Source organism: Periophthalmus magnuspinnatus, chromosome 14 (genome assembly GCF_009829125.3).
Source record: "Periophthalmus magnuspinnatus isolate fPerMag1 chromosome 14, fPerMag1.2.pri, whole genome shotgun sequence".
Taxonomy (NCBI): Eukaryota; Metazoa; Chordata; class Actinopteri; order Gobiiformes; family Gobiidae; genus Periophthalmus; species Periophthalmus magnuspinnatus.
Window position 1 is genome coordinate 18,239,115 of NC_047139.1, and position 17,474 is coordinate 18,256,588.

At 39.6% G+C, this 17,474-nt stretch overlaps 1 protein-coding gene across 2 annotated transcripts in view; it reads left to right on the top strand.

The window, feature by feature from the left end:
• The window catches only part of pknox2 (pbx/knotted 1 homeobox 2), a 155,911-nt gene that overhangs the window by 127,074 nt on the left and 11,363 nt on the right, over window positions 1-17,474 (top strand). For both annotated transcript variants that reach the window (XM_033978464.2, XM_055226827.1), the window contains exons 5-8: window positions 5,071-5,242; window positions 10,618-10,803; window positions 11,495-11,630; window positions 13,869-13,966. In XM_033978464.2, coding sequence (XP_033834355.1) covers window positions 5,071-5,242; window positions 10,618-10,803; window positions 11,495-11,630; window positions 13,869-13,966 — 592 coding nt within the window. The remainder of the gene's footprint in view (window positions 1-5,070; window positions 5,243-10,617; window positions 10,804-11,494; window positions 11,631-13,868; window positions 13,967-17,474) is intronic.

The window sequence follows — 17,474 nt, forward strand, 5'->3', positions numbered from 1 at the left end:
AAATGTTCGTATTAACCTGCTCTACATGATCCTGGGGTTTTTATTTCACAGTTTCACTTTCAACGAGGTCACGCCTACTAGCTTTAGCAATAGGTTGATTGACAGCGTAGCTAAGACCCCGCCCCCTGCTAAACCAGTGGTGCGACCGGGAAGAGGCATTCCTTTAACATCCTCGCTCTGGATTGGCTCTTTGGTTGCTATGATACTTGCGGATAGAATTCCAAATATGGAACTCTGCTCCAAATTCGCCCCTATAATTGCTATCCTCGATGAGCCTCATTTGACTGGAGCTATGGGTGACGTCACACTCACTTAGTCCACTTCTTTATACAGTTTATGGTGGAAATATATTTACCCTGTTTAAACTACATAATCATTAGAACTAGTAGAATAAAACTGTAGGAAAAAATAGTGAATGAAAATAGTGAATTATGGATTAGATATAAAATAAAAAGTAAGTAATTTAAAAAGGGGGTAAAATTTACTTTTTTTCAGCTTTCTTCCATGTTATAACGTTCCCTCATCAAAAACATGCCTGAAGAGGTTTTAGACGTCACCCATGCATGTTTGAGGAATCTAGCGATCTCTCCCAAGTCCTATTCGAATCCTCGTTGTGGTTAGCAGTACGAGCCTGTATCCCTATGCTCCCACACAACATTTTTCCATAAATATACAAAAACAGGATAGAAAACTGTACACTACAACGTCACAAACCTGATGTGCAGTAGTTTCATTTAATTTTTCTATTCCGGTGTAACAATAAATGTAAAATCAAATGTTTTTGGCCTTCATGTAGGAACAACTGAACCAGCTGTAATGATGATGATAATGTTAAAAGTATGGACTGAGATTGAGTTCTAAATAAACTGCATAAACAGCCCAAACAGAAGAATATAACACTAATACTGAGTCTGTGTTCATGTGTTGAATTTCCAGGCTCTTTAATGATGCTCTTGGCTCATCAGCTGCAGCATCGATTCCCTATAATCTGCCTTATATCATCTATGCACTGCTAAATGTTTACATGTGTCAACAATTAAACTAAACAGAGCTGTTTGGGAAATGGACAAATCGAAAACCACACAGATTACAACATGATAAGATACTGTCAATACCAGATTGAGTCTGGGAGGAGGGGCTGGGCCTGGAGGTATAAGGAGATATAATCACCCATGTGACTGGTCCAACAGGTATCCACACTTCAAACTCTGCCCCTGCATCCAGTTGTCATCATGGCAGTCCTGTGTGATGTCATGTAGTACTTGAAATTACAGTGGCCATTAAAGACAGCACACACTTTTTGACTGGTTTTGACAACAAAGCTGCAAATTTACCAAAACTGCCCAATAGGACTAGGACCAGTAATACTATTGTAATGATCTGATATGTTTAGCTCAGAGTTGACACCTTTTGTTGTTCTTGTTCCTGTTTGTTGTTATTGTAACGCTTTTGTAAGTGACACTTGGTTGCTATGTCGACAATTTGATGTGAAGGTTATATTCGTCAGTTACTGGTCTGTTTTGGAGACTGGCTCTAGAGGTTAAGGCTGCTGTTGTTCTGCTCTTGTTTTGGTGTGGGTTATGGCCTACAGTAGCCCTTGTGTTAAAAAAATAAACAACCAGAAGAAATTTGGTGTGCTTCCTTACACTAGAAGGCTACAATATTAAAACAGTATCCACACAGTTTAGTAGCTTCCAATTTAAGTTTTCTGGCATACGCTCCTTACCATAGACTGTATAAAGAAGTGGACTAATTGAGTGTGACGTCACCCGTAGCGTTCGACTCCAGTCAATTGAAGCTCGTTGAGGTTTATAGGGGCGAGTTCCGACCACGAGTATCATAGCAACCAAAGAGCCAATCCAGAACCAAGTTGTTTCAAGGTAACGCCCCCTCCCGTCCACCCTGCTGGTTTAGCAGAGAGCTAAACTACTTCGAAACGCTGTCAAGCAAACCTGTTGCTAACGCTAGCCAGAGCAACCTCGGGGAAAGAAGATGCCTGATTTGTCTGTTATTTATGTTCATATCTCGATTTACGGACAAAATAGCTAAATAAAAACACTATGATCATATAGAGCAGGTTAATACGAACATTTTAAGACCAAAATGATGAGCCTGGCAGCAGCAGTTAAAGAGAGAGGGGTGAGCAGCGGCAAGCAGGTTAGCAATGTCCATTTATATATACAGTCTATACTATTTACACATCTGTAATATAGTCAGTTCTTGAAGTTTGGCTTGAATAATCCAACACGAGATTGCATTTTGATTCATATTTTAGCGTAAAGTCAATAATAAATAATTTACAAAATCGATTCAGTAGACAGTAGATAAAACAGAATTCTAACACCGAATCTACCATATTATCCAGTTGTCTTCGTCTCAGATATCATTGGCTCTGCTTGTGTCGGCAGCTGCTTCCCTTCCAGCGGAAATGCTCAGTGATTTGGCATGGGCGAGGTGCAGCGGTGCATTATGGGTCATTGCACAGTTTATCTGCAGGATCTTATGAGCTTGACATTCCCTATAAAAGGCAGATGGGAACAATGGAGGTGACAGCGTGGAGCGCGGTCTCGTCTCGGTCTCGGCGCTGGACCAGAGCCCATCCTCTTAAAGATCTTTTTTTGATCTGCAGTCCCAGTATGTCCTTTAGGGAATGTCAGCCTATTAAAAGTACACACAGAGCAGAAGTGCCATGGAGAGCGCCTTCTAACAACTCTTAAATGTGCTCCCTCTTTAATCGAGCCTGTAACTTAAACCCATTAATCCCTCACTCTGAATGCAAACACAGGCCAATTTAAACGGGGCCTTGCATACATTAAACGCCTAATGTCATATTAAAGACGACAGGATTCCTTTATGGTTTTAGTGATAAATGACCTCACAGTCTGCACTACCTGTCAAAAGTTTGGACCATAGACTGTATATATAAATGGACATAGCCAACCTGATAGCCTTCGGGTTCCAAATAGGAAGTGATCATGGGCGCGTTTCCGACCCCATTGACTCCAATTCACTTTATGTTGGAAAATCGTGGCCCTTCTCTCTAACTGCTGCAGTGAGCCTCATTATTTTGGTCTTAAAATGTTTGTATTAACCCGCTCTACATGATCCTGTTTTTTTTATTTCACTATTGTGTCTGTAAATCAAGATATGAACATTAATAACAGACAAATTAGGCATCTTCCACTAGCGTTAGAAATAGGTTTGCTCCATGCTAAACCACCATTGTAGTAGTAGTAGTTAAGTAAAAGTTTTAGGTATCTGTACTTTACTTTAGTAGATTTTAAAATGGAGACTTTTTACTTTTACTTCACTGCATTTGAGAGCAGATATCTGTACTCTCCACTACACTACATTATTGAGCAGAACTGAAAAGTAAAACTATTTTTATTATTGTCTGAGACCTCCTGAAAAGATGAGGGTTTATTTTTAACACGTTCATAGTTACAAATTTTTATACAAATAAAATAGATGGAAAAACTATCGATTCAGTTGTTTCTGCTGAACAAAATTTAAAAACAAATCTTCATCAAAATCACTACATTTGTAGTTTTGTTAGATCTCAAAAAACACGCAAAATACTTTTACTTTTTACTCTTAAGTACATTTTTAAACAGGTACTTTAATACTTTTACTTAAGTAGTTTTTTTCATGTGATACTTTTACTTGAGTATTTTTTTGCCCTCGTGTCTGTACTTTTACTTAGGAACAAAATCAAGTACTCCTTCCATCGCTGGATATATGAAAGATATATAACATTATGTAGCGAAGAAAAAAAGTTTAATTAACTCAACTAAATATTTTTGCATATTTTATTTTCAAATCCTCAAAGTATCCACCCTTTGCTTTGTGTGCATTGTCTGGATCAAGAAATGCAAGTGCAAAGCAGGGTTTAAAGTAAAGCAAAGGCAGTTTTTCTCTTAAATCTTAAAGATATGAATCCATTCATAGTTTTGAGGCAGTGAGAATCTGCTATGGAAATAATCATGGAAATAGAACCATTTTGACTGGTGGTTTATGTGGATCCTATTTTACATTTTCTTCATTGTAAAACATAATATGACTAGTCCCTCCATAAACCGGTCCTTGTATGCCTCTCTGACCTCCTCCACCACCTCCACCCGTACTCTCAGCTGATGCCAACCTCCTGTCTCTCATCATCAGGGCTAAACACAAGACCTGGGGGGACAGGGCCTTCTCCGCCGTTTCCCCCACCCATCTGGATCCCAAACACATCAGAGACTCATCCGTCTTATCTGTTTCTTTCATTTGTGCTTTGTGGGTTAGGGCTTCGGGGTTAGGGTCTTGAACTGTGTGAAGTGTCTTTGAGTGTCATGAAAAGCACGAAATAAATATGCACTATGATTATGATAATGATTATATAGAAAATCATAGACATTTTCAGTAGTGATCAGTACGAGCCAAATGAGGACGTTTTATGCTTTGGACCCTTCTGCATTCAAATAGAAAGTAGGAGGGACTGCCACGTTAAATGTATAAATCTCACAGCATAAAGCAAATGCAGTATCAACAGTTTTTCTATGTTATGTTTTTTCAAATGTAAAAATCCAGATTATGTATACTGTCTTTTTAAAAACACCAACTTAAAACCATTGGAGCGATTCTCAAATGTGATTCTCAAAGTTCATTTTAACTGCTGACTTGGCTCCTATTTCAGAGCTTTTCATTTGACAGTATGACATTCAAGTTCCCGTTGCACAGAGACAAAATACTATTGGAACGCTCTCTGTAGGTTCAGAATATGGTATTTTTGAAAACATTAAGCCAACAGTACCAATTTTACATAAAGATCTACACTACCAGTCAAATGTTTGGACACACTTTTTATTTAGGATTAACAATTTTTAATATTTCCTGGTAAAGTACAATGCAATCAATAGGAAAATCTGGTTCTTGCCCCTTATCTGGAATTATGACATCAGAATCTTAAAATACCCCCTCTTTAATACCCCATAGAAGTATATAATACCCCCTCTTTAAAGGGCTCGTGGATTGTTTTAACAGCCTACATATTAACATTATATAACTGAGTGTGCTTGTGCTTGTGTGCAGGCACCCTCTGTTCCCGCTGCTGGCTCTGCTGTTTGAGAAGTGTGAGCAGGCCACACAGGGCTCTGAGTGCATCACCTCGGCGAGCTTCGACGTCGACATCGAGAATTTCGTCCATCAACAGGAGCGAGAACACAAACCCTTCTTCAGCGAAGACCCAGAGCTAGACAATTTGGTAAGAATTCACTCACACATGAAAGTAATAAGGACTGAAGAACACCACAACTATTATGTCTACTACTCAGTTTAGTCATTACAATTTCACAATTTCATTTATGTTTTTAAGCATAATGAGTTTGGCTAATATGGTGATGACATGTTTTTATTTTTAACAACAGTGATGAAAAATTGGGACAGTTGCCATAACAATTAACAATTCAGAACTAAATCTTGTATCTTCTGCTGGGCAGAAGTCCTCAAAATGGCACTTAAAACAGGAGATTGAAACCCATGAATATGCTTAGGGCTGGGCGATATATCGATATTTAAAATGTATCAATATCATTTTGCACAAGATATACATTTGGCCATATCGTAATTAGATATAATGTAACTCTGTGAAAATCGAGCCACACCATCGCTCAGCCCGTTTGTTTCCCTGGTCTCTCGGCTCGTCCTCCTCACACAGAGCTGCATCGTGAGTGTGCCCATGTCACAGGCTTCTCTGTGTGCATGTCCTGTTCTCTACGTTTGGACTAAAGCTGTCCACTGTCCACCGGGACCTGCAGGAATATCTATCCAGGATTTACCTGAGGCTTTATTCTGCTCACGTTTAGGTTTTCAGGAAGAGACACTCCCACGAGCAGCAACGCGAGCAGCAGTGCGAGCCGCAACGCGAGCCGCAATGCAAGCTGCCGCGAGAGCCGTTAGCTTTTTTGAAACATTTCCACTGTAGATAGCTTCATGTTACTGAGCTCTAGTGCAAAATACACTCAGAAACTGTCCTAAACTCACTCCACACTATGTCCCCCAAAGGATAGGGCTGTGTAGGCTGCAGTTTCTTTCATAAAAGTTTGCTAAGCAGTTAAATTATTAGCATCAGGGGCAGCTAAAACATGGCTACGCTGTGCGAGGCATTGTTGTTTTAGTGCCATTTACTCATTTTCCACCTGTTTTAAAATAAGTTCTGTTAGAAATGCGCAAGCACTACATATATATAATATACATGTGTAAAAAAACATCTGTTTGCCACAGTTAAAAAAAAAGTCACAAAGTTTTCTAAGAGAGAATGAGGAGAAGTTGATCAATTAGACTTATTTGCTGCAGTAAGTAAATTAAAATGATGCCCAGCCCTATAGGATATAACTGAGGGCAGCTAACTTTATATTTCAATGGACCCAGGAGGACTGGCTGACTGCATTGCTTTCAGCTAATGGGATCCAAATAAATAAACAAAACTAAGCTGTTATGCATAATACTTAGTATTTTATGTTGGATTTTTCAATCAGGAACAGGCATCACCAAAACTTTTTAATCATCTGCTGATAGGGAAAAGATGTAATTCACAAAAACAGATATACTGAAATATTTGTCCATATCACCCAGCCCTAATTCTGCAGCTAGGGACCCCAAGGGTCCTGCACTGCACTGGGACCGTCATCATCATGTCTCCTGTAATATCTACTGCTCTGATCACTCCTTCCACCTCATGTTCTATCAGTGCCATTGCACAATAATAATAAGTTTACTCAACATTAGGCTTTTATTCAAACAAACTTTATTGATACACAAGGGAAATTACTCAGGGACACAGCTCTCACACAATAGATCAATAGCAAAAAATAAATGGTGTTAAATTCTAAATAATTAAGTTGGCAAAAACAGCAAAAGACAATACAGAATTGTTTATGAACATGCAGACAAGGTAAGTTTATTTGTGTATCACAACTGCTGCACAAAGTAATTCAAAAACATTAAATCACAATACAAACAAATCAAAACATCAATAATAATCATAAAATTAACATTAAATGAGAAGAAGAGTGCAGAATAAAAAACTTTCATTCATGTGCACAGCTAAACAGAACCGTTTGGAGCCTGGATTTAAACATTGTCAAAGTGGAGGCCTGTCTCACATCTTCAGGTTTAGCTGCAGAAAACTGAAACTCTGATTGGCAGCAAAGTAGGCCTACCTCAACTCCTCCTTTACTTATTTTACTAGTTCTGCTACTAGTACATCCCACTGCTACTACTTCTCAGGCCTGTCACAATCATCACTGTATCCACTTATCCTTCAATATATAGCTGCTGAAACTATATTTTTGGGGGGTCAATATTTATAGTTATAATAGTTTTTGTTTTTTTGGTTTATGATCAGATTTAAGCCATAAAAGTTTGAAACCCTGGTCACCCTGGTCACACGACGCATGTGCCATCAAAAATACCTGAATTTACACAATTTGGCTTTGTAAAAACTGTTCATTTGTGCTGCATTTCCAAATTGTACAACCCAATGTTTTGAAATTCGTCTCCATCATTATCAATCAAACACATTTTCAGTTTTTACAGTGCATCCCGTGATTACTGCCACACATCGTCCCCACCTTTCTGCTGTAGTCCTCCTCCTGCCGCTGCTCGTTCTAATTACACATTTTGTCAAAGGGGATGCGGCTGATCATGTCCTCAATAGAAGAGAGTGGGCGGAGACTAGATAAAAAGTGCACTCGTGACATTGGTAGGCTATAACAGTCTATTAACCCTGCATCTGGGGGTTTTACGGGCCGCTGGGTGTAGAGTCGGTCCCAAAGGGCACGAGCCTGGCACACTGGTCTGACGGTGGCAGTGATGGGCGCTGCACTTACTGGTCCCTTGATTAAACCCACATGCTTTAATTAGCTGATTTATGTGTGTCTAGAACAAGCACTTTTCTGTCCATTATGTTGACCTTGATGGACGACTTTGGGGGAACAGTGAGGAGTGAAAAAGTGGGGGAATCGGGATGCTAGATTACTCTCAGATATCAAGGTTGAAGTTAGGATTTATACCACACCCTGTATAAAGAAGTGGACTAAGTGAGTGTGACGTCATCCATAGAGTTCGGCTCCAGTCAAATGAAGCTTATTGAGGCAAACAGTTATAGGGGCCAATTTGGAGCCACGTTGCATATTCCGGCTGCGAGTATCATTGCAGCCAAAGAGCCAATGCGGAGTGAGGCTGTTGAAGGTAAGGCCCCTTCTTGGCTGCACCGGTGGTTTAACAGGGAGTGGGCGCTTAGCAATGCTGTCATCATGTTGCTAGCGTTAGCAACATGATGGGGAAAGACGATGCCTGATTTGTCTGTTATTAATGTTCATATCTTGATTTACAGAAACAATAGCGAAGTAAAAACACCAGGATCACATAGAGCAGGTTAATATGAACATTTTAAGACTAAAATGTCGAGCCTGACAGCAGCAGTTACAGAGAGAGGCCACAGTTTTCTAATGTAAAGTGAATTGGAGCCACAGTCTATGGTTTATACATTTACAAAGTGGTTGGCACCTCGGTCTATAGTTGTAAACATGTATTAAGGTGTGTTGCCTGGTACACGGTTTTCCCACGCAATTGGGCAGCTTTTTAAGGGCTACCTCTGGTGAGAAATATTGTCCGCAGGTTTGGCCAGAGCAATTTTCCATGTAAAACGTATTGATTTTAGAATAATCATAGTGATAGTCCTGAATTTTGGTGATAAATCTTTATATGCAAAGACATCCGTGCTGTATGGAGCAGGGGTGTGAGGAGGGGGCGGGGCTGTGAAGGGAGGGGACAGGTCTGTGTGAGGAGGTGGCGGGGCTGTGTTGGCTCGTTTTTCATACGCCCTTGTGTGGGTTGGGTCACTGAATCCTGGCGACTGTAGTATGTAGTGCCAACATGAACATGTACAGCACTTAGGGTCAAAATGAGAACGATGTGTGCTGTCTGCATCTAATTCAAAATAGTTTTTTCTTTCAGCCACAGACCAAGAAATAATGCTGGTGCACTGTTAGCATACTAGTTAGTCAACATGACTGAAAAAGCACTTATAAACTCTTTGCAGTGAATAATGCTAAAAAGAGTGAGGAGCACTTTAAGACAGATGGAAACGGTTTCAGGCAAAGTAAAGTTTATTTGTTTAGCACAATTGGTACACAAAGTAATTCAAAGTGATTTACAGAATAAATCACAATTCAAACAAATCAAAACATAAATAATAATCATAAAATTAAGATTAAAAGAATGAAAACCTTTCAGTCATGTGCAGAGCTAAACAGAATCGCTTGGAGCCTGGATTTACACTTTGTTTCAAATGAATTAATTATGTATTTTCGAGTTTTTAAGACAGTAAACATAAGGTACAGCATCTTAAGGACAACAGTTTTAACTGGATATGAGGATATTTTTGAAGCACTAACACACATAAAGTGAACAAAGGGTTTAAATAAGCAAAAATATCCAAATATTAGTTGTACATTCATTTATTTAAAAAAAAAGGCACATCTCAGTCTTGTATTTACGCTCTGAAGTCTCTGCTTTTGGAGACAATTATCTATTTGAGAAAACTGCTCCCTTATTATTCTCCTCTGAATTTTTATGAATCAATGTCCAATAATGGCTCTGTCTAACACACCTGCGTCATGTGAAGAACAGTTATTGTTTTGTGCATGAGACTAAATAGGAGGTTTGAAAATAAACATGTTAAAATGTTTCAGGGATTATTAGCGCATCTTTTTCTTTCAGTTTAAGCCATTATGTTCTACCAGTTGAGTCTATTTTTTTACACAGAGTTTGTTCTTGTATATATTTCACGACTTTGGGTGATAATAGCTCAGTTGGTAGAGTGCTCATCCTCTGATCCGAAGGTTGACGATTCAAATCCCACTCTTGACATAAACATCATTGGTTGAGCGATCAGATCCATTGACCCACAGGTTGGCAGTGCAATTCCAGCTCCCACAGATGAATGCTGATGTTGCGTCATTGGGCAAGACACTTAACCCACATCTGTGCACACTGGTGTTTTAAAGGTAGAAAAGCCCTCTATTAAACAGTTACCTACACATTTTACAGTAATAAGTTGTCAGGGGCTGGTCTACGTTACTATATGGACTAGGCCCACTATAAAAATGGCAGGTTGCATTTGAAAATGTAAGAATATGCTTTGCTCTGGGTGGAAATGCTAGAAAAATAATGCTACTACTAACAACACTTGGGTGCATTGAAACAGAGCAAAGGATCCTAGTCTTTGTAGTTCAATCTAACTGTACAATGCAATAGTCAAAGCCCATTATAACTTTTTGCTGCCAGTATTACAAATCCAAAAGAACTGACAAAAAGACAGAAATATGAACTGACAAACTAATACAAGAATCGCATTTCATGTTTGTACAGAGTGAAACTACAGGGTTTAGCAGTTTTTATACAGAATAAGACTTCATGGAGACCCAGGGAGTGCATCTGATAAACAAGGACATTTCACAACATTTTTGTACAAATCTAAACTGCAGTGTTAGCAGTTTCTATGCAGAATAAGATGTGCACATGTGTATTGTATAACTCATTTCCACATGTCTGTCTGTGTTTCCATGTGCTCAGATGGTGAAGGCCATCCAGGTTCTGCGGATCCACCTGTTGGAGTTGGAGAAAGTGAATGAGTTGTGTAAGGACTTCTGTAACCGCTACATCACATGTCTCAAGACCAAGATGCACAGTGATAACCTGCTACGAAACGACCTGGGAGGACCCTACTCTCCCACACACACCAGCCTGGGCCTACAGCAGGTCAGACACTACTCTCTCTATCTACAAATCTAAACTCTATGGTGATGTAGGTGACTGTTGTAGTTTAGGAGATATTCTGACCCCTAGACCCTTTGTGTCTTCTCACACTCCGAGTCCTCCCTATTGTGGATACTTTTGGTATTTTTTATTATTGTCTGAGACCTGCTGAAAAGACTGAGGGTTTATTTTTAACACGTTCATAATGTGAGCAAACAAAAATCTACAAATAAAAAACTGCTAGTAAAAAATTATGCCTTCAGTTGTTTCTGTTGAACCAAATTCAGCTCGAATCTTTATCAATATCAAAATCACTACATTTGAAGCTTTATTAGCTCTCAAAATCTGCATGAAATACTTTTACTTTTTACTCTTTAAGTACTTTTTAAACAGGCACTTTACTACTTTAGAGTACATTTTTTATGTGATGCTTTTACTTTTACTTGGGTCACTATGGCTGACGTCACACTCCCTTACCCCACTTCTTTATGCAGTTTATGATAAGTATACGTGCCAAGAAGTCTGCCACAGTCCCATATTACACATCGATATCTTGAGCACAGCCCTAGTAATAACTTTATCGTTCTATAATATCTGTTGCATATTTTGACTAAAAACATGACCTACATTTCGACATGATGGCGTCGTAGTTGTGAGGCAGACCGCTCACTAGTGTTTCTCTGTGATCCCCCAGGAACTAATTCAGACCTCCTCTCCACCCATGACCTCTGTCTCCAGCTCGGTTAACCCCGCGGGGATCGTAGTGCCGGCCGGCGGTCTGCAGCAGGGAGGCGTGTCCATGACGACCATCAACTCTCAAGTGGTGTCTGGTAAGAGCTCTAGAAATACTACACACTATGCAAACACAAACTGTCCATGTGTTCTATTGGATTTATTATTTATATATTTATTTTTTCAGCATAGCTCATTGTATCTGCAGGTAAACGTCAGTGCAGATTAACACCACCAGTCAAACATTTGGATACACCCTCTCATTCAGTATTTCTTTTCTTTATTTTTACTACTTTATACATTTTATATGCATACCGAAGACATCAAATATACATAGACTGTATAAAGAAGAGTGTGACATCACCCACAGTGTTTGGCTCTAGTCAAATGAAGCTCATTGAGGATAGAGCAGTTACAGGGGCAATTTGGAGCCAAATTCCATATTTGGAATACCGACCGTGATTATCATAGCAACCAAAAAGCCAGTCCGGGGTGAAGTTGTTCTGTCCCCCTTCTCGCCCGAATCACTGGTTTAGCAGGGAGCGGGTGCTTGGCAACGCTGTCAATCAAACCTGTTGCTAAAGCTAGTGGAAGCGAGCTAACTCAGGGAAAGAAGCCACCTGATTTGTCTGTTATTAATGTTCATATCTTGATTTAAAGACACAGTAGTGAAATAAAAACCCCAGGATCATGTACAACATTTTAAGACCAAAATGACGAGCCTGACAGCAGCAGATACAGAGAGAGGGCCACAGTTTTTCAATATAAAGTGAATTGGAGCCAGAGTCGATGTAGCAGGATCACTTCCTATTTGGAACACAGCAGCTAGCAGGTTAGCCATTTATATATACAGTCTGTGCAAATATATGACGTAAGATATATGGAATTATGTAGTTAAGAAAAAAAAAGTTAAATAACTTCACTACTAAATATTTTATATATAAAGTATATTTTAAAAATGCTCCATCATTTAATAGAATTTGCTTCATATATTTGATGTATTTTGTGTTTATATTAAATGTAGAAAGTAGCAAAAATGAAGAAAAAAAAAAAACATTGAATGATGAGTGTGTGTCGAAACATTTGACTGGTGGTGTAAATATGAACTACTTGGAGGATAAAAACTGTGCTGAATGAACTTTACACCATCTGTGCAAGATAGGTCAGATCTGTGGTGAGGCGAGCTCGCTAACAGTAACATTAGCTATTAAAATCCTATATTACACAAAATGGATTCTTGTGAGCTTTGCGCCATGTTATAATGTTATTACCCCCGCAAAAACATACCAGGAGTTGTGTTGTTCATTCACACATGTTTGAGTAACCCAAAACGCTCTGTTCCACCTTGTGATGTCATGAAGCTGTAGTTTTCAACTTAACAGCTTCTTTTACCTTTTTTTAGTAGAGATTTATAATTTCAGGACTGAAATCATCCAAATGATTCTCTTGAAGGTGTAACACACAATTGAACACTTCCTGTATTACCACATGACATCACAAGGTGTATTGAGTGTTTTCTGTTTGAGAGAAGTACTCTTTCAGCCTAAATATGCAGGTTTGTGTGTTAAATATGTGTGAATGAAACTAAACACAGCTCCAGGTCTGTTTGTGATGAGGAAACAACATTAAACCAGAGATCAGAAAAGAGCGTAATATAGGCCCTTCAAACACCTGTTATTGAATAAATGTAGTTTAATGTCATACTGCGGGACATTCTTGGAAAAACAATAACCTATGACCCAGGGAGACAAACAGGTGGTGGACCCTGTAACAGAAAAGTTACGTAGTGTGACAGTCAAAACAACTTAAAACTAGATTGTGAAAGTCATTTATATCAGTTTCATAATTTGGCTGTGACTGCTAGCAAACAACTTGTAATTTGCCTAATATTGTAGTGCCTGGTGTTTTGTGTGGATGTGGAAGTATTCTTGACAGAGAGCTCGCCTGGTAGAGTCTCTTCTAATGTCAGCCCTGTACAGTCAAATGTTAATCCTGCCCTCTGGAAATCCCTTTTAACCCAAAATAAATCAATGTGTGTGCTTTGATCACTACACATCGAAGAGCTCAAACAGACTGCGATAAGAGTGTCTTGATCAAGCCTAATTAGCCCGCTAGCTAGCTAACCCACATACACACACACACCCAAACACACACACTCACACACACACACATCCTCCCTTCTTCTTTCTCTTCCTGTTTCTCATTCAGGGCACTATCGCACCTTGAATCACTCCATCTCTGTGTTTTCATGTTTTTGTCTTAATAAGATGATGTGTGCAGTAGTTTGTGCCGTAGTAGTGGGGCTTGATACTCATGACAGTACATTATCCCCTCAGGTGGGACCCTGTACCAGCCGGTTGCCATGGTGACATCACAAGGGCAAGTGTTAACGCAGGGGCTGCCTCCAGGAACCATTCAGATCCAGAACTCGCAGGTAAAGCACTTCAACAGGAGCGAAAGGTGGGGGATAAAAACTAAAATGACTTTGTCTCCTATTTATAACTCCATCTTCAGACCTAAAGCTAAACAAGGAAAACAGCAGTGCGAGCTAATAGGTGTGAGAGCACCATAGACTGTATTTATAAATGGACATAGTGAAACTGCTAGCTGCCACGTTCCAAATAGGAAGTGCTCATGGGCTCGCTTCCAGTTCCATCGACTTTGGCTCCAGTTCACTTTACATTAGAAAACTGTCACCTCTCTCTCTATAACTGCTGCTCTCAGGCTCGTTATTTTGGTCTTAAAATGGTTGTATTAATCCGCACTACATGATCCTGGTATATTTTTTATTAAAAAAGTATAAGTTATATTTCACTTGGCTATGTCCGTAAATCAAGATATGAACATTAATAACAGACAAATCAAGCGTCTTCTTTCCCCGAGGTCGCTCCTGGTATCATTAGGAACAGGTTTGATTGACAGTGTTGCTAAGCGCCCTCCTCCTGCTAAACCAGCAATGCGGGTGGGAAGGGGCGTTATCTTCAATAGCCTCGCTTCAGATTGGCGTTTTAGTTGCTATGATACTTGCGGCCCCTGTAACTGCTGGATGAGCTTCATTTGACTGGAGTTGAACGCCACGGGTGACGTCATACTCACTCACTTATTCCACTTCTTTATACAGTCTGTGGTTCACATACAAGAAGTTTGGTGATTGTTCATTTACTGTTGCTGGTCCCAAGCTCTGGAACTCAATTTCTCTTCAAAGCTCATCTTAAAACACACACATTCAGGTCTTTGACACACTGTCCAATGGCTCCTATACCACTGTTTTTATTACTCCTCTGTTTGCTTTTTGGTTTTATGTGTTTTCTATAAAGCAGCTCGTTCACATTTTGGCTGTTGGAAGGCACTCTATAAATAAACTTTGACTTTTTAATCATAGACAGTATCCATTTGCTTCAGCTTTCTGTTATCTGCAAAATCTTTGACTTTTCAAATTCAGAAGATAGCAATAATATTTAGTTTAAATTGCAAGTTGCTATGACAACAGCCCTAAGTTTTCATCACTCTGAAACCCTGGAAATACTAATCTTCCATACTTTTAAAATACAAATTTGAAATCATCTTGTGTTGGACAGTAGACAGTATATCACCCCCATCTACCAAGAGCTCCCCCTTCATACCCCCCTGAAGGTGAGTAGAGGGGGAGACAAAGCGGTCTATTTATTGTCCTGGGCCTCAGGGTCTTAGGGGCTCAGAATTTGAAACACTTCCTATTAATTCATATTAGAGGGGGGCCCATGTGAGGTTTCTTGCCCTGGGCCCCGAAATTTCTGTCGACGGGCCTGCTCCCCTGCTATACCAAAGCTTTTCGGCAGTAATTTGCATGGTTTTCATTGGAAACAAGCAGTGCGACCCATTGTCAAAGTATTTCAAATTATATTATCCAATTTTGATGATTTTTATTTAATCTCTAGCACACTGCCCCTGCCTCGTGCCCGCCCCTCGCCCCCCGCCTGGCCCAAAGCCCCCCACCACCTCCATTTGTTATTGTTAAAAGGCTCTTCTTACATCTCCCCCCCCAGCCCCCCGGGTGCCTTTTCATTGTCTCAGCCTGAACACTGCCCCCCGCTGACTAACAAAATGGAAATTGTTTATCCCGGTGATGCTCGTGGCCTCTTTCATGAAGTTGCCAGGTTGCGCCACAATTCAGCGCAGTGTGAGCATGCAATTTAAGATATTTTTACACTAACAAAACGCTGAGATGATAAATCGTTTACAGCGTTTTACTCAAAATGTTTCCAATGTGATCTGAGCGTGTTATAGGAGGGGAATATTCCGAGCACAAATGTTGGGTCCATCTTAGAAAGGCTTTAAACGCTCAAATCCGTATGAAGACCCGGAATGGGATTTTTTATGACACAAGGACACAGTTTTTCCTTTAATATTCTGGTGATTTGGAGTGTTGTGCTGGTCTCAAAGGGCATCTTTAGTAGTAGTGCTCCAGTTAAATCATTATGTTGGAGTGTTTGATTGTTGTGGAAATGGCTGGCCCTGGTGTCGCCGTTACTACTGTTGCTGTGGAATGTTGAAAGCCTGGTCTGTCAAACACAATACTCACTATTCGATATCGCAAAGAAACACAGACTAACAGTTTTTTAAAAAATATTGTGAAGTGAATTGTCACTCATCAAGGCAAGGTTTTTCACGTTTAAGGATGGACTTTTGGACTTGTGATAGTACAGTGGAATATTAACCACAGTCATGTAGGAGTGAGAGCAGGCTAGTGTCGCCTTGAGCTGTATGTGCTGCTGGCTCTACTAATTGAGCCATTTTCCAACTGTAATTTGTCAAACACTACACCAACGGCCCTGGATATTTTCTCGTTTTCAAAACCCTGTCCCTGGGTTTCAGAATGATGGAACATTAGGACCGCTGCCAAATACAACTAACTAAATACTGTGTTTTTTGAATGGGAGAAAGTCCTCAAAATGTTTAGCAAAAGAAAAAATCTATTCTGTAACTTGACAAAAGTTTTAGAGTGAAGACGTTTGGCTGCTCATCAAAGCTGCTTATTCAGTTCTGGTCAGTTTACTGGTCGACACTGCGTTACATCTGTCTGAAGGGATGAGCTAACTACACTGAAGCTAACACACCTGTTTGTTTACAGTTTCTGTTTGTTATTTAGGTCTATCTACGTGTGAACTGTATCTGAGTCATATTTTGCATAATCATTCAGGCCCCTAATGGACGCTCTAATACTAGCATACTGACTATTAGCATACTCGCTAGCACTATTGTTATCCTTGTTTAGATTTAGGTCTGATTATTGAGTTATAACTTTTGTTCAGTTGACAGAATTCAGTTTTTCTTTTGCTATGGATCATAGGTGGACAACTGAGGGATTACACAGACATCTTCAGCATGTTGAAATGCAGATAACACACAGCTGAAACCCAAGAGATGAGCTGCAATATTGAAAAACCAGACCAGCAGCAAACAAGACTCCACTCTTTCCTTTTCTCATACAGAACATGAAACTAGGGTCAGAAAAAGACTTACTGAAAAGGACTTTTGAGATCCATTGATGTTCATATTGTTGAGGGTTTGGAAAGGCAAACTGCTGGTATTTTTAACCCAGAGGGGCATTTTAAGCACAAGGAGCAGTTAAAATACACAAATAATAATAGAGTATAGTGTGATATCGGCCACATTGGTTCAATTTTCAACATTAACCCAATATGTCTTTTCTATTGGATGATTATGTCAGCCAGCCGACATATGGATCAAACTCTATAAACTTTTAACTTGAGCACATCCTCGTTGCATCGATGAACAAAAGAAGGTAAAGTGGGAGGGTAATTATAGATAAAAGATACACAGTGGTATATATGATCTATTTTGTATTATTAATGCTTTAAACTTTAATACGTGAATAAAAATGCTGCAGTATTTCCTCCCTCCCTTAAGATCACAGTCTTTTCTCTGTTATTCACCTGACT